At 34.3% G+C, this 19077-nt stretch overlaps 1 protein-coding gene across 5 annotated transcripts in view; it reads right to left on the bottom strand.

Moving 5' to 3' along the window:
* ARAP2 (ArfGAP with RhoGAP domain, ankyrin repeat and PH domain 2) overlaps nucleotides 1–19077 on the bottom strand; it is a 190165-nt gene that overhangs the window by 56198 nt on the left and 114890 nt on the right. For all 5 annotated transcript variants that reach the window (XM_017527308.2, XM_017527306.2, XM_017527305.2 and 2 more), the window contains exons 20-23: nucleotides 11944–12107; nucleotides 7595–7807; nucleotides 3896–4001; nucleotides 176–323 (exon numbers count right to left, since the gene is read on the bottom strand). In XM_017527308.2, the coding sequence (XP_017382797.1) occupies nucleotides 176–323; nucleotides 3896–4001; nucleotides 7595–7807; nucleotides 11944–12107 (631 nt within the window). The remainder of the gene's footprint in view (nucleotides 1–175; nucleotides 324–3895; nucleotides 4002–7594; nucleotides 7808–11943; nucleotides 12108–19077) is intronic.

Raw genomic sequence — 19077 nt, 5'->3', positions numbered from 1 at the left:
AAAAAAAAAAAAAAAAGCTACATATATCTATTGTTTTTAAAAATATAACTATTCTTTATTTTCTGTATTTCTAAATATTAATAAAGATCTAAATAATATCCTAAAACATAGATATTTGTTTGCAAAGAGTGACATTATAATCATCGTTAACAAGGGCAGGATACAAAATATTTACCTCAAATATTTCTACAAAATTATTAATTAGGTCCTCAATTACATTCACTTCTTCACTAGTTTGTCCCTTCGTTTGAAACAAACAGGATGAAAAGACCAAGGCCAAATTATGGGCATTCATGTGATTGATTTCTGAGCACTTCTGAACCCTGTCAGAGAAAAGCACAGTTTATTATGATACACTTCTATTTGGAAATTTCATAGAACAGAAAGCCAGTTTATCAATTTTTTAAACACATCAATATTGGAATTCTTTGATATAACAGATAAGAGCGGTGACTTAAAAACACATGGTTCTTTCTTCCAAGTAGCTTATAATCTAGTTAAGAGCAGATAAAAAATACTGCTAAACAGATAGGTAAAAGTAACAAAGCAGTCCTTAATTATTGATTTAGAGAAAGGGCGGACCATATCCAAACAACTGCAGACTATAAAACAACCTGTGGCCAAAGCATGGAAGTATGCTTGCAGAATGCTGTAAAATGACTTGGGGGGCTGCAGCATAAGGAGGAGGAAATGGGGCAGGAGACAGAAAACAGGCAAAAAAGGTAGGTCGTTAGGCATATAATTGACAGTTCCAAATTCCAGGTGCAAAGCTGGGCTAAACTTTCCAAAAAGTGCAAATCAAGTGAGAAAGAATATCTGGGCACATGTGTCCATACAGTTATTCAAAATAAAATATTATCATAAAGTAGACCATTTTAAAATGCAATTACATTTTCCTTGGATATAACTAAGAATGGCTTTTAAAAAAAAAAAATAATGAACAGAAATGAACTCTTCCAATCAGTAGACTATAACACTGGGGGCTTAAAAGAGATGTTAAATTGTTTACAAGTAAGTACAAAGTAATTTTTAAAAATATATATAAAACCCACAATGAGGTGTCATCTCACACCAGTCAGAATGGCTATTACTAAAAAGTCAAATGTCAAAAAAAAAATAATAACAACAGATACTTGAGAGCTTATGGATAAAAAGGAATCCTTTTAAACTGTTGGTGAGAGTTTAAATTAGTGCAACTATTATAGAAGACAGTGTAGTGATTCCTCAAAGAACAAAAGACAGAAATATCATTTGACCCAGCAATTCTATTACTAGGGATATACCAAATGGAATATAAATCATTCTATTACAAAGACAGGGACACACATATATTTATTGCAGCACTGTTCACAAAAGTGAAGACATGAAACCGAACCTAAATGCCCATAGATGGTAGGCTAAAGAAAATGTGGTACATATACACCATGGAATACTATGCAGCCATAAAACAGAATGAGATCATGTCCTTTGCAGGAACATGGATGGAGCTAGAGGCCATTATCCTTAGCAAACTAACGTAGGAACAGAAAACCAAATACTGCATATTCTCAGAAATAAGTGGGAGCTAAATGATGACAATACATGGACACATAGAGAGGAACAACATACACTGGGGCCTAATGCAGGGTGAAGAGTGAGAAGAGGGAACAGAAAAAATAACTAATGGGTGCTAGGCTTAATACCTGGATGAAGACAGATTCTGTGCAACAAACTTCTGTGACACAAGTTTATGTAACAAACCTACACACACACCCCTGAACTTAAAAGTTTACAAAACAAACAAACAAACAAACAAACAAAAAACTCCCTGAAGTATCATCCCCAAGAAAGGGAAAGTTACATCGATAAAAATGTAACAGATGAGAAATAAAGTGGCACACTTCATCAAATAAATATAGTCACTCCATCAAATGAATATAGTAAAACTAAGCTAGACATTCCCATCTCTGAAGAACATAGATTCAGGTAGCTACAGGAAAAAGTGAATAAACATGACAGCAATGTATATGATAATGTAGGAAATGCACAATAAAATACCAAATTGCATAGCAGAGATGGAGCAAGTGCAATCATCATACATGATTTACAAGATGAAAATGGAACTGGGATTTAATAGAAGAGGATTTAATAATTGTGAACACCCCTCTCAAAACCATGTCTATGCTTTTACCCTACACTTAATTGTAAACATCTGGGAAAATGTTCTGCATGTCTGTCTCTGTTACTAGGATCTAGGCATCTCACAGTCAGAAACTCTTTAATCACACTTTGGTGCATGATAAACACCTGGTGAATGGAATTAAGTGGCTATTACTGATGGAGGAAATGGTCTTTTAGCTAGGGTAGGGATTGAATTAAACGCTAAGTCAACCTGTCCTCATCCAAATTTACCTCTCAGTCTTTTAAGGGCATTATCTTTAAGAACATTCCTGCCTTTCTTGAGACTTCCTTCTGCAATACCTTCTTCTTTGGTACTTTTCACCTCTCTTGTCTTTGGTTTAAATGGCTGCCTTAGTTTCTGGGACGAATTAGGTATAATATAGTACTTCCTTTTCTTCCTTTACTTCTCTGCTCTGAGGTGTTAATATTTCCAAGTGTTCCATATTCAGCTTGCCCAGTCCCTTCTCCCCCAGGTCTTCTCATCAGAAATTCAATGACACTGTTTCCTAGTTAGTTTCTCTGTCTCTATGCTGTATCTTCCCACCACTCCCATTATAGGGATTTTATGCTAAAACATTTGATCAGTTACTTCTTATCACTTAAAGGATAAAATCCAAATGTTTTTGCATGACTTACAAAGCCTTCCACAACTTCCTGCCAGCCAACAATAATCCTCTCATCTCCTAGTACTCCTGTGTCCCAGACATTGTCTTCACTCATTTCTCATACTTTTATCTCATGCCCAGTTCATATGTCTCTTTAAATCTGAAGCACAGAAGCATCCTCTGGACCACAGCACATAATGAATGATTCAATTTATCCATTATAAATTCCATGCTGCATGCTAAAATTCTCTATATTAAAGTTTGTCTCAACATCTTACAGACATGGAGATAGGACTATACAATGTAGACTATATTTGTATGCTACAATACGATCAGTTTTACAATAATGGAGTGGACATAAATGAGAAGTAGTGGTTGGGAAAGAAAAGAACAAGAGGAAAGAACACAAACTGTGAAAGATTTCTAAATCGAGGCTTCAAGTAAGGTACTTTTAGCAAAATTCCACTTTATAGAAATTGATTCAGAGAGGATGCCATCCATTCAGGGAGCTACAATATATTCCTTAATCAAAATTTATATTTATTAAAGTTTTCATAATAATTCTTGCTGAGATTTAAAAAAAAAATCATTTTAACTTAAAAGGTTACTTGCAAATGTCAACCTTCAGACCTCATTTTTAAAGTTACCATTATATTCCTCATATATTTCCAAAATGCAAGGAGGCTTTCATGCCTTGACATAAAAAAATATTTTTGATTTTTAAAATTTCCTCATTGGATCAATAGCCTGGTACCAAATATAAAGGTCAGGTAAGATATAAACTGATAACAAAGAAATGTTCACCGTGAGAAAATACTGTCCTCACAGACAGATTCTTATTACAGAATTCTTGTCCCTGTACAACCTTCATTTTCCAGCTTCTAACCCAGGTGAGTTTTAAAATTCTTGCTTATGAAACAGATGCATTTGAGGATACTATATACAATCATTACAATTATTTCTGATTAAGAAATTTCTAATGCTATTTACCTGTAAATGTGACTTAATTACAGAAACAGAGGCCAAGGTGAGTTCTTAGGATATGTTGAAAGATTCACAATCACATAAGAAATAATGACTTATTGAGTGCTGTGTTTGAAATATCTAGAAAAATTCATTAATCAACCCACCTATACAGGTGTTCAATGATAGCTGCTAGTGTTGCTCGGTTGACTCCTGGAAGAGTACGTATAAATGCTCCATATTTTTTAATTCTTTCTTTGTCATCTTGAGTATCTGGAGGAAAAAAAAACAATCTTGAGACCTAAACTAATTGGCTATGTTATGAATTTGTCTTTCAGCAGTATTGTAAAATAGTCACAAGTGCACTTTAATAAGTGATACAATCAGGTTTCAGTAGACAGTAGGTCAAAGTTGTAAAGTATTTGCCTACAAATCTGGGAAAGCATTTATTTACATAATATTCCAGCACTATATGCTCTAGTTCCTATAGTTTGTAATGTAAAACAAAGGATTTTCAAAATGGAAGGTTAAGAGGGATTGTATTTTTTTATCTTCTATGTTATGGAATATTGAACTTTAACTTAACAAGAATACATTCAATTAATTACTCAAACTGGAGTACAAACTGAAGAGTTAACCCGAAAGTATTTTAACTTTGGCTATGGAAATGTTGTATCATTTGTATTTTAAAATTACATTTCTTATATTTTTCTTACAAAATTATAAAAATCTTTCCAATGCTATGAACCATCCTGGATCTATGAACAGTATAGTACACTTTTGATCCAGGTTAAGAATATTTTCAAATCTTCTGAAAAGGTGAGAATGCAATGGAAGTCAAGTCTAGGTCTTAATAACTACAATTTGGATTTAGTGGACGATAGGCCTCCTGCTTTCGTCATGAACAGAAATTTCTTGGTTCATGGAGAGGAGAATGAAAGGGAATTACTCTCCACTCACCTAACTGCAAGAAGGCAAATATCTGGAGAAAACCCCCAAAGATCTAGACTCTCTGTAGGGTGTGTGCAGTGACAGTTTGGCCTATACTACCTGATAGGGAAATAGATTATTCAAATAAATCACTTGTGCTGACTTGGTAAATCAAGGAGACTGCACTTACTATTTCCTCTCAATTTGCAACTACCTTTTTGCAACAAGGCTATTTTACTTCTTGCTTAGCCTTACCTCTTCGACTCACAGAAAAGCAGAAGCAAACTAATGATTTCTTAAAAGTACAAAGTCACTTGTAAAGGACACTAGGATCCCTGGCAAGGTAAGAAACTCTATGACAGGGTTTTCAAGTGCACTCCTATTCAAAATAGCAAGTGGTATCTCTTTTGTACAGACTTTGCCTGTACCTGAGATCAATAGCCATACACATGAGTATACTGAATTAAATGCCCTAGTAGATGACTCTCTGTAAGAAACAGGGAAAAACACCCAAATTACATTCAAAGACTTTACTGGAAATTAATCATGTATAATTCCCAGTACAATACAAACATTTACCCTCATGATATCCAGCTTCTAACTGTAGGAGTAATTGCATTTATTCCATAATACTACTACACTTAAAACAAGCAGTCATGCTGGTATGCATATTTTTACGCATCTTATAAAATACATGATATTTTCAAAATAAAGCTAAACAAACTGAAAGTAAAACTCAGGAAAGATTTCAGGCCATACAGAAAATACAATGAACAATTCAACTAGACATAGAATTCAGACAATTTAACAGTGTTCCTAGAAGAACAGATCGTATGTCATATAAATGTAGGTGGTGCACCACCATAAGACATTCTCTACCTTGGGTATATAGTATGTCAAAAGAGTTTTGTGAATTAACTCAGAGAATCCTGGTTTATTCTTTTCAGGTCCAACAGGGCCATTTTGAAGGGTCTTGCTGAACTACATTGGATGCAAAAGCAAAAGACTTAAAGATTGTTTGACCCAGTATTCAAAGCTTTCTCCAAATAAAGTCTCAAAAAATTCACATGTAAATGAAAGGTGAACACATTCATTTCTGACACACTCCTACCCCTGCTGATTACCTTGTTCTGGTAGAGTGACAACAGTGAAGACTTGTTTGTCACTGAATTTGACAACTTTAGCGAATATATATTTGTCACTTTTTTGTTGTTTTTTTAAGAGGCAGGGTCTCAGCTCTGTCACCAAGGCTGGAATACAGTGGCACCATCACAACTCACTGAAGCCTGGAATTCCTGGGCTCAAGTGATCGTCCCACCTCAGTCTTCAGAATAGCTGAGACTATAGGAGCACACCACCATGCCTGAGTTAATGCTTTTATTTTTTTATACAGACAAGGTCTCATTATGTTTTTCAAGCTGGTCTAGAACTCCTGGCCTCAAGCTATCCCCTCCTGCCTTGGCCTCCCAAAATGCTAGGATTATAGGCATGAGCTACCGTGCCCAGCCTTGCCATGTGCTACTGATAACCAATTTTATAATAAAGACAAATTATAAGTCTTTATAAAGTAGAGATACTCTGAACGGCTTCATTTATTTCAATAAAATTTTCTTAAAACCAAAATGAGGGTTGCAAGGTAATTGAACTTAAAGCAATGTATTTATCTCTGTATTTTAAATCTTAGAAAATTATAAAATCAATTCTTCTTGTGATTACAGTGAACCCTACTAATTTGAGAAACATTAGAAGGCAAATGAAAAACTTCTAAAAGGTAGTACTATCTTGACATGCTTTGTTTTAATTATAATGCTACTCTTGCTGACACTAACTAGGGTCATTCTTGGGATAATTTTCAAACTGTGCATGTTTGTGACATCATTTCAAAATTAACATCTTTAGCATATCACTTGTTTTAGATTAAACACTTGCAATGAAGAAAAATTATTTCTCAGTAGAGGAATGCTACGTGATCAAATTCAAAAGCCATTTTCCAAATCTTGAAACAGATTAAATGTATAAGAGACAAATACATTATAATTATGGAATAATTCAAAAGTAGATTTTAAAAACTAGAACAAAGGAGGACTGAAAATCATCATTTGGAAAATATAGATATGAGAAATGTTTTTGGTTTATTAATAAAAATTAAAATGCTATATACATAAATTACAAAAGTGGAAAAATGGACTAAAAGATGGAAAAATAAAAGCAGCTTCATTAAATAGGTGGAATTAAAGGCAATGTTTATATTTAAGTCTTTATTATTGTAATGCTTCAATAAAAGGACTTGTTTTAAATAATTGAAGGTTAAAAACAGGTTTTACTGAAATTAATGTGACCCATGAGTGATTTAATAAACTCCTTTTCTAGGGTCATCTCTTAATTAGCTTCTCTTACAGTATATAACAAAACTCCTTTATTTCATTAGAGAGAATCAAGGATAAATGAAGCAAAAGTTTAAAAAAATGTTATGTACACTAGAGATGTAGAATAAGTAACAGAAGAAACACAGAAGAGTCACCGGTGAAAATCTTGCAAATGAATCCTGTAGTAAATGCTTCATTTTATTTTTAATGAGAAATTAGTAGCACACATGGAATTAAGTGTAACATTCCAAAGTTAAAGTAAACTAAGCACTAAGAAATCCACTGAAAACTAACTATATACCAAACAATTTAGCAACTATTTTGAATGTCTCTTTAGGTAGAGAGAAACAGCTATTGATATTTATACAATTTCTGTTCTAAGTCATTATGTACATTGTTTCTTTCAATTAAAATTTCAGCTTATCAAAGATTTTTAAATCTAAGTATTAAAAGGCAAGCACATATTATGGTCTATGTTACATACACACACACACACATACATACATACATATATAGATAGATAGATGATATAGATATAGATATCTCCACATATATCTATATAAATATTACCTAAAGCAGAGATCCAGTATGGGTAAAGCTCTTTAGTAAGCAGTGCATCATCAATGTCAGAGAGAAAACTTTTCAACACTCCCGTCACATCTTCAAGCTGATGTTTTCCAGCCCTCAATTTAAAGCTTCTTGCATCCTTTTTGAAACTCTCCAGGAGTTCACTTATATGCAAAGGATCACCATTCTTTTGATAGATATATTTGCATCCTAAACCTTTGTTTAAAAAACACAAGTTATATTTTGAAAGTCTAGATTTAAAAGCCAGTTTGATATTTCAGTAAAAAACAAAAGTTTGTGTTGAGATGATGACTAAGATGAAGTCAGAGACATATGAACATGCATGAGCAGGAAAGGCCTTTTACCCTTCATTTTAGTATTTAAAATGTAAACCTAATGAGCAAATCATTACAGCCTCAGCTCAGGACAAACCCCTGATCAGTCCTTCTTCCAGCTCTCCATGGTATCTTTTCCAAATTTTCTTTTACCTAAAGTGCCCTATCTTCACTTGGTCTCCCATCAAACAACTTGTCTCCGTTTCTCACTGACAAATGTGAGGCTCTCTGGTATAAATGTCACCAACCTCCTACCTGCATATTGTATATTAATTTCTGTCTGCTCCCATCTTCACCTTATTTGCAATGGCAAGTTGGGTCACCTCTTTTTTTATAGTTACTGATTGATGAAGTGCCCCATACCAAATGAAAGTAGTGGTTAGAAGGAAGAGTAATGATGCTGATGACAATAATTCAAGCCCCAAAAGCCTCCCTTGCCTCCTCCCAGGCTGCTTCTCCCTCTTCCTTTCACAACCAGGCTGTTTCCTACATTTATTCTTTCTACTCTTTCACCTGCCTGTTAATCCTTTGACTACACAATCTTGCTTCTGTGCCCAATCCCCATTCTGTTGGGGCACCTTTATCAAGAATATTAATAACCTTATTTTTTTCTAGATGCTTTTCAGTTTTTAATCTAGGGAGAACTCCTTGCAGCATCTGACATTCTGCATGAATCCCCGTAAATTCATTTAACCGCTGAACTTCCATGACATCATGATTTCATGCCTCTATTTTCTCCCTTCCCTTTGTGATTGCTCTCTCAGTCATCTATTTTTTTCTGTTCATCTAATACTTATTGGCCATCACAGGAATCTCTCCTCAATTCACTTCCTTTCCTGACCACTGAGTGAGAACCCATCCAACATCATCACTTCTACATAAACATTTTCACTCAGGTTTTAATTTCCATGAGATCTCTTTCTCTCTCTCTCTCTCTCTCTCTCTCTCTCTCTCTCTCTCTCTCTCTCACTCACACACACAAACACACACACACACACACACACACCCCATTACATATACATGCAACACATACCCACACCCACACACTTATCTTACGGCAAATCAAAATAACCCAAAGAAATTAATTATTCTGCCCTGTTTACTACCTCACCTTCTCTTTATCTTGTTCCTCTCTACCTGAATATATGGCATTGCCTTCCCAGCCCTTTACAGGTTAGAATATTTCTCAATTAACACATTAAAAACAAAAAATGCAGTGCTGCATCACATAGATTCTTCATCATGATCTCACTCTCAGAACTGTCCTCTTCTTTCCAACCCATATGCTGTTATTTGAGCACTGAGTTCTTACTACATTGTCGTAATTCCTTGGCCCTATTCCTATGCAGCCCTGTGTGTGTCTCAACAATGGTAACAGCGTGATCTAAAATTCAAGTCTGTAGTGTTACCAACAAGCTTAAAAACCTCAATACTGCCTTCCTGCTGCCTATGAGGCAAAGTTTGAGGATTTCAGTTTGCTACATAAAACTTTACCTGAATTGACCGAACCTCTTGGCTTTTATATTGATTGACTCCTTCTTCTCATACTAAGCTCTGGCCACATTTAAACATACCAAAGATCTTTCCACAAACTGTGTGACTCTATACCTTAGCACACTATTTCTCCTCCTGGAAGCCCAACCTCTTCTCCTAACTAGCTCCCATTTCTCTTAGGACTCATTGTAAGCACTGTGCTTTACCCGTGAAGCTCTCTGTTACGCCTGCTCTAGGTGAAATTCACCCCTACACCGTGGACACCAGTAGCACCCCCTGAATGTCTTTAAGAGAATCTTATACGGAATCTAGGATAAATGAAGCAAACGTTAAAAAAAAAGTTATATACACTAGTCAGATACACTGACTTGTAACTGCTCATTTATTTGTCTTGTATTCATAAATATGCAAATACCTAGAAGGCAAAAATTATGTCTTATTTTCTGTGATATATCTCTGCGTATATCTGGCAGTTACACAGTGCCTAGAACTACTCAGTACGTATTTAATAAATGACTGCTTAGAAATTCCATTTGACCCAGCAATCCCATTACTGGGTATATATGTGTGTACATATATACATACACACATATGTATATACATATATGCATATATATATAGTCCTCTATAATATATATGATGTATAGGTATTATATATATTTGGAATTATATATAATTGTGTTTTATTATATATCTACTGAAAATATATACATAATCACACATTGGACATTACTATAAGAAGCTTCCCGCTATGATAGTATGTTTATATTTTTCTTTATATACAGATGTATGTGTATATGTATTTCTACAAACTTTCATTGCTCTATTACTCTAATATGCAAGTGAATGCATCTTGTAACAGAGGTATAAAGTTGTTATAATATATGAGATTTCATTAAAATCTAATGCTGAATTAAAAAAATCCAATGCTGAATTATTTTAAATCCAAATCAACACAAGGAAAATTCTGATTACCCTAGAAAAACATTAAATAGGCGACACCAGAGCTAGACAAAGTATTTTAATTACTTCTTGGTTAAAAAGGACCTTATGCCATTTTGAAATGTGAAGATTCCCAATGAAGTTATACTCTTGCTAAAACATAACATATATGTGATTCATGTGTATCTGCAAAATGTACACTAATATTTAGAGGCTATAACAAATGAAGGTAATATTCTCCTTCCTCCATTTTTAAGTAAACAGATGATTATAGCTAATAAGAAAAGTATAAACACACTATCATAGCAGAAAACTTCTTATAGTAATGCCCAGATGTGTGCATATATTTTTTTTCAGTAGATATATAATAAAAACACAATGAATCTGGACATTAATAACTGCACTTGGATTACATATGACACTCTTCCTAGAACAAGAGATTAAAATATGCTTACTAGAAGTTTAATTTCTGAAAAGTATTTTCTTTATACTCATCATTAGTTCTGATATTTTGTTACACATCAGTGTATTGTCAGTTTTCTATACTAGAATACATGATTCACAGCTTTGTCTTGAACTTTTTACTCCCACTACTGTGTTTCTAAGAGTGAGACCAGTCACCGGCATTCAATAAGCACTCAATAAAGCGGCAATGAATTAATAACACAATGCTTTACTGCAGCCCTCTCGCTACTTACACCTTCTTTTCAAATTAAAAGCATCCAAAGACACCTCTGACATTAGGAGAACAACAATTTTAATACAATCCAAAATATCAAATCAATCATTTTACTCTTTTTCACATTTGTAATCTAAATAAATGGCATTTATCTACAGGTTAAAAGGGCTCATGGTAACATTTTAACATTTAAAATAGGGTCAAGAAATTTACAGTATAAAATATATCTGCAAAAAAGGAATTTGAAGAATCTATAACCATTTGAAAATAAACATGAAGAATAGAGGATATCTTTCAGGCATGTGTAAAATACTATTATAGTATATAAAACTAAAATAAGCTGAAAGGTGGTATAGGTCAATTTTTTATTTGCCAACTATTCATTGAAATATCCGTTGAAAATGAACAAAAACTGTTAAAATAACTGTGCCTCTTAATATAAATTACACACACTTTATGTATGCCAAAGGAAGCAAATTATTTTACATACTGTTCCAGTTTACCACCTCTAAAAACATGCTTAGATGTGTTGTGTCGCTGTAGGCTTTAATTTAGCCTGTAAATCCCTGAAAGATATAGTCTTCAATCTACTATTTTTTCTTACTTGAATAAAACATATAATCTACTGTTTAATGTACATATTATAATTTAGATTATTTCAATATGTTATTTAACATTTTATGCATATAAAGGGAGGAGGAACTGGTAAGAATGTATAGTTTCAATGAGTCTTATTGGAAGAAGGAATGGTAATTAGCTGAACAGTAAATCTACCTTTATTTTTCACTGGTGTACCTTCAAATATAAAGGGCTTTAATTCAGTCCAATAGAGGTACCACTTAAAAACTGTAAGAATGATACCATCAGTTCTAGGGGTTGAATAAAAACTCAGTGATACTTACCATACTGTGTAACAAATGCTATACAGCTGTTCACTATAATGGGAACGTCATTTTTGCTGAGCTGCTGATCTTGTAAAGCATTACCATCTGTACCTGCTGCTTTTTCGATTGCAGTATGCCAGACTGTGAAATCCAACTTGGTATGCCCATGGATGTACAATGTTCTGTGAAGTTTAAAAAGCATTTCAAATTATAATTTTGCTTTTTTTCAAAAAAAAATCTTACTTTAAGACAGATGACCCTAAAATCCACACAATCGTGATCCTGTCTTACTATTGTAATGAAAGCTTTTCTTTTCCCTCCATTCACCACGAGCTTCCACTCAATCCCTTTTTTGCCTATATAGTTACACCACTCCATAGCATTGAGGAAACTCTTTAAATTTATGGTCTCACTTCTTTTCATTTCCCAGCCTCTTTTATTCTGTTTCTGAATAACTAAATTAAAACCATTGTGCATCTGTGACTTCTAATAGATATTTCTGGCTATGTTTTTCAAGGCTTTAGAATTGCTGATTTTATCCCTTAAAAAGAGAAAAACTAGCATTCAATTTGAATTTCATATCACAATTCTATCTGGATTTTCCTCCTATCATTCTGGTCAGTCTTCCCCAATCTCACTTCCTCTTTCTGAATGACAAAGTCATAACCTCAGCACACACAAACACTCCATGGACTCTCCAGGGACATGTCATTCAGGCCAGTGGTTTCATCACTCCATATAAATTAGTTTACTTCCAAATCCCTATCTCGAGGCTATAACTTTCACAAATCAGATCTCCATGAGACTGCATAGCAAGAGAACAGAGCATCTGAGAGTGGGAATGACAATCAGGCTTTCTGAACTTCAATTTTCGCTCTGACATTTATTTCCTTTGTAACTTTAGACAAGTCAACCTTATTTTTGCTTCAGTTTCATCACTGGCAAAATAAAGATAATAATAGCACCTAGGACAACACTCAACAGACATTACATTAATGACTAATGTATAAGTCATAATACTAAAGAATATTTAAATTTGGGCACCTTCACCTTAATGTGCAATAAGCATATCAATGCCTTTGCTCGCCCATACCAAGCTCTGGCACCAAAAATTGTCCACATACCCCACCAGTAATTTAAGATTAATTAAGTGTAGATCAGTCTCTTTACCCAAACACTGCCACATGACTTCAGTAACCAAATTCTGCTGACTACAGTTTCCCAGTGTATTCACTCTGTCTCCTCTCTTTTCCAAAACTGCCTTATTTCAGATCTTCATGTTGTTCCTTGAAGTCACTGCAGACCCTCCTTACAGAATTCCTTTCCCAATTCTCAACACCTGTAATCTCTACTCCTCACTACTGCCAGAATGAGATTTCTAAAATGCAAAACTAATGACATCACTTCCAGATCACTGTCTTACTGTTCTTGAGTTTTCAAGATGAAAAAAATCTTCATTATCTAGCCTATATTTTTACCTGCAACTTTATCTCCCATTCTCCTATACTTAAGACACTCAGGAAACATAAACACACACACACAAACGCACACACACATACCCCTTAGGACACTCAATAAACACACACACACACACACACACACACACACACAAACACACACACCCTTCATGGATTTTGTACTACATATTGCCTGTTTTTTGGCTGGCTACTCCAAATCTTCTCCCTAAATTATACTCCAGGTAACACTCCTTGAGAATGTTCTTGATCTACCTCTTATGCTTGGTATGTCACAGATATTCCTTCTCAATCTCTCGATGGTGGCTTTGCCCTGCATCGTGTCACCTGCTGTAGCTATGTGAAATGTTTAGTCACTAAACCCCAACATCCTATTGCACAAGCAAGCAAAGAAAGTATTTCAGTATCTTCAGTCATTAGCATAGTGTCTGGCATTTAGTGGATACATAACAGTTTTAAAGACCTATCACCAGATACAAAGTTTTCTTTGAAACTTAAACTAATTATTAATGTATTTTAAGTATATTTACACCAAAGTAAACTATATAATGTTGATCTCAGACTGTGACAGGGCTAGTTTATATTCAACCCAAAGAGACATGAATAAACTGCGTGAATTCTGAGGCTTTGGGGGTCAGGGGTGGGTAATAAGGTATGCAATCTTTTACATTTCTGATAATCACTGTACCTAATTTAAAAAAGAGAAACAAAAACTTCCTTTGTTTTTTTTTCTTAAAATGCTCCTGTAAGAAGACACAGATACCTGCTCCTTATCACACTCATTTCTAACATCTGAACTTGCTATAACTACCACTGTTTTACTAATATTGGTGCTTGTAATCCTCATCTCTTGCTTTTTGACATCTCTATCTATTGTTTTTATTTTCCACAACACCACAGCAGTCCTGACCTCCAGATTTTGTAATTTTCTTTTTGAAGAATCCTGAAACTTGCTCTAATACTCCTGACATGCTATAGCCTTTTCATTTATCTTACATCATTTTTAGCTCAAAAGCATTATTGCTGGGTGTATTTGTCTAAATGACATTATATAACTCAGGTAATTTTTCTGATAAATATCAAGCCTCTAGATTATGTGAACTTAGCCAAAACTATGTCTTGCTATATACATGAGTTTAGGTAAAGAGAAAAACTTTTTACATAATTTATCTAATAATTGGGCTTTAAGTATGATATAAAATCTTTGTAACTATTTGCTTATAAACAACTACAATGAGTGTTTCAGCAAGCAGTGAAAGGAATCCAAAATGCAATGGCCCTCCTACAGTATGAGTGTAATTCTGCCATAAACTGTGACATTTTCAAATTTCAAATTTTCTTTCTAGTCAGAAAAAACATCCTAAGATGATGAGTTTAGCTGTCTCCTTGTGAATTAGTGAAAAGTAGAACTTCTGAGTCAACTTGTCAAAGGGCAAATCCCAAAATATATATGCAGTGCAATAGAGGTTTGACATTTAACAGCATCAGTGTACTAACTTTCCTCTCTAATGGTTACCTAAACTTTGTGCACACTGAATAAAGCATCAAAAGATATTTTCAACACAAATGCTGGTCGACTTTGTGACTTCAAGGGTTATCAAACAACAATTTCACATTTCTGGATAAGAATTCCAAGGAAACATTTATTTACATCCTGACAATCTGAAAAGCAATGTTGATGAACTCTAATTACAGAGAACTTATTCTAATTGTCCAATTTCTAAACATAAATTCCAAAGGGCACTTCAAAGCCATATAAAGAAACATTCTTATTTGCCATAATGAACCAAGGCAGTTCAAGACCTAGAAACCAAGTCCTAGGACGAACAAATACAATTGTCTTAAAATTGCAATATAATAACCATAAAGCATAAACAGTCATATTTGAGCTTAGTCTGTGACAAGAACTAGAAGTGTCTTCACAAATAATAGATCAATAATTGGACCACATAAAAAATAAATGTGCTCATATAAACATTTTAAACAAAAGTGAAAAGCAAAAGACTCCACATATATGGCTGGAAAAGATAATACCCTAAGTATTTATACAAAAATAAAATAGTAAGCACTCCACAGAAATATGGTCATCAGCTATAGAAAGATAAGTCAAAGAAAGAATTAACCAATGTAATCACAAACCAGTCTGATGATCAAATATATCTATATGTATATAGATACATATATATCTATATATCTATAGCTTTACCTATCTATATATCTATATATATCTTGTCAAAGGGTGAATCCTTTTGTGGATATATGTGTGATATCTATCTATAACTATATATTAGTCATATCACACCTAAGATTCATAAAACAGAATTTCCTGAACAACTTATTACAAAGTATTGTTTTTAAAAAATGAAATTTGAAATAAAAAGTCACACTATTTGAGACCCCTACACACATGTACACATATATATGTAAAATCAATGATGTGTCAAAGGGAATTTATCAAAGACTTAACATACAATGTTCATTACTAGAGTATAACAAGATGAACGTAGTATTTTAAAGATTGACTAGATACTCTAAAAAGGGATTTGAAAATATGTTCTAAGAGTCTTAAAATATGTATGCATTACTTTTGACAATTCCAACCACAGGGCTCTTTCATAAGTGTATGATTTTAAATGAAGACACAATATCTGTTTCTTCTAATATATTTCTGTTCCTTTCTTATGCACATGTGCACATGAACACCAACACATGCATTTAGCCAAGCATTTAAAAAATGGAAATAAGTTGAAATCTCAAAAACTAGGGAAAGGGTACGTGATTTAACTACATCCAGAGATATATATGATAAACTTAGTATAATGAGCAGAAAATACATAATTGTACATATGCATAAATTCAATTGCATTTCCTAAAATGTTAAATTAACTCTGGTAGAAAACTCATGGACATTTTGTTTCCTTCTTTATACATTCCTGTGTTTTTAAAAATGCAATTAGAAGCAAATCACATTAAGTCGAACTTTTGACTGATCCCTTGAAGGAAAAGATATTTAAAGCCTTCTAAACCATGCCATCTTAGACTGTCATTGAGCTTTTGAGACAGAGAACTGGATATATCTCTGTCAAGCTTTTTTTCCATATATGACTAGGAAATTAAGAGCCAGAAAGAATGCGTCTCAGGCCTTAGAACTAGGTAGGAACTAGAAATTTGAGCTACTCAGTACTAACCTAGTTCATGAGCCTTCCTTTACCTGAGGAATTAGATCTTTATAATTTAAAACTCTGGTCCTCAGGTCCAAAAATGCTCAAGAGGTGAAATGCTGATGTGTGTCTTTTTGTGGCCTTTCTTCTTAGTCCTATCACACCTAAGATTCACAAGACAGAACTTCCTGAACAACTTATTACACAGTCACACTATTAAAATGGACATGAAAGGTGATCTACTAAAGCCACTCCTAACAGAAAATCTATTTCCCTTCTTCAAGACTGCACTCTTACGTTCTGCCTTGAAAAGCATCCTAGGCATGTTGGAAATGGAATAGATAGGACTTTGGAGTATAGCTTCAGAAGCATATGCTGTGCATTTTTTCGTTTTTTTTTAAAGGTTTTTCAATAAGGTGTTATTATTATATATATTTTTTATTTTACTTTAAGTTACGGGGTATGCGTGCAGATCTTGCAGGATTGTTACATAGGTATACATGTGTATGCCAGGGTGGTTTACTGCATCCACCCCCCATCACCTACGTTAGGTATTTCTCCTAATGTTGTCCCTCCCCAATCTCCCCACCCCCTGCTATCCCTCCCCTAGTCCCCCATCCCAGACAGACCTCAGTGTGTGTTGTTCTCCTCCCTGTGTCCATGTGTTCTCATTGTTCAGCACCTACTTATGAGTGAGAACATGCAGTGCTTGGTTTTCTGTTCTCGTGTTAGTTTGCTGAGGATGATGGTTTCCAGTTTCATCCACATCCCTGCAAAGGACATGAACTCATCCTTTTTTATGGCTGCATAAAAATTCCGTGGTGTATATGTGACACATTTTCTTTATCCAATCTATCCTGGATGGGCATTTGGGTTGGTTCTAAGTCTTTGCTAATGTAAACAGTGCCACAATAAACATACATGCGCATGTGTCTTTATAATAGATTGATTTATAATTCTTTGGATATATACCCAGTAATGGGATTGCTGGGTCAAATGGTATTTCTATTTCTAGATTCCTGAGGAATCGCCACACTGTCTTCCACAATGGTTTAACTAATTTACATTCCTACCAACAGTGTAAAAGCATTCCGATTTTTCCACATCCTCTCCAGCATCTGTGGTCTCCAGAAATTTTTTTTCTTTCTTTTTTTTTTTTTTTTTTTTGAGACAGAGTTTCGCTCTTATTACCCAGGCTGGAGTGCAATGGCACAATCTCGGCTCACTGCAACCTCCGCCTCCTGGGTTCAAGGAATTCTCCTACCTCAGCCTCCTGAGTAGCTGGGACTACAGGCTGAGCCACCATGCCTAGTTAATTTTTTTGTATTTTTAGTAGAGACAGGGTTTCACCATGTTGACCAGGATGGTCTCGATCTCTTGATCTAGTGATCCACCCACCTAGGCCTCCCAAAGTGCTGGGATTATAGGCGCGAGCCACCGGGCCCAGCCCCCAGATTTTTTAATGACCGTCATTCTAACTGGTGTGAGATGGTATCTCAATGTGGTTTTGATTTGAATTTCTCTAAACGACCAATGATGAGCATTTGTATTTCCTAAGCAAACTCTCAAAGCAGGACCTACTTCTCATCCAAGTAGGCTTTTGGTTTTGTTTTCTTCTGGAAAAGTATGAATTTTGTTATTGTTGAGTGATGTCTGGTCATTAGAATTTTTAAAGCACTCATTTTAAGTGTATGATTTGAAACATTTTTACAATGTTTACACTTGTGTAACCACCACCAGGATTAACATGTAGACCATTTCCATCACTCCCAACGTTCCCTCATAACTCTGCATTGCATCCGAACCCCACCCACAATCTTAGGCACGAACTGATCTGCTTTCTCTCACCATTCGTTAGTTTACCAGCTCTAAGACTTCATAGTAATGGAATTATACAGTATTACTATTTTGTGCCTGACTTCTTTTACTCAGCACAATGTTTTTAAGATATATTCACATTGTCATTAATATAGGTCCATTTATAATGATAATCAGTATTTTTATAGGAATATACCATACTTTGTTTACAAATCACTGACTGAAAAACATTTGGGGTCTCCTCATTTTTTATTATAAATAAAGCTGATTTGAATATTTTTATAGGAGTCATTTTGTGGACATACATTGTGATTTGTGTTTGGTAAATACCTAGGAGCTCATTTGTTGGGATGTACAGTTATTTGTAAACTGAATTTGTTTTTTTTTAAAAAAACAAAAACCTGCTAAACTGCTTCCCAAAATGAGTGTACTATTTTACAATCGCACCATGCTTGCCAATACCTTGCACTGCCACATTTTTAAAAAACTTAATTTTCTCAGTGTGGTGTCATTGTGGTTTTAATTTGTATTTCTCTGATACTTAACTTTACATGTGCATGTTGGTTATTGATATATAGTCTTTTAGACGTCTCTATTCATTATTTTTTTCTATTTTATTGGGGTTTTGTCTTCTAATTATGTATATTCTGTCCATATTCTGGATATGAGTGCTTTATCAGACACATTTGAATGGTATC

The sequence above is a fragment of the Cebus imitator genome, unplaced genomic scaffold (assembly GCF_001604975.1).
Source record: "Cebus imitator isolate Cc_AM_T3 unplaced genomic scaffold, Cebus_imitator-1.0 Scaffold47, whole genome shotgun sequence".
Classification (NCBI taxonomy): domain Eukaryota; kingdom Metazoa; phylum Chordata; class Mammalia; order Primates; family Cebidae; genus Cebus; species Cebus imitator.
The sequence above is the reverse complement of the archived record's forward strand: the minus strand, read 5'-3'. Positions and strand labels throughout refer to the sequence as shown.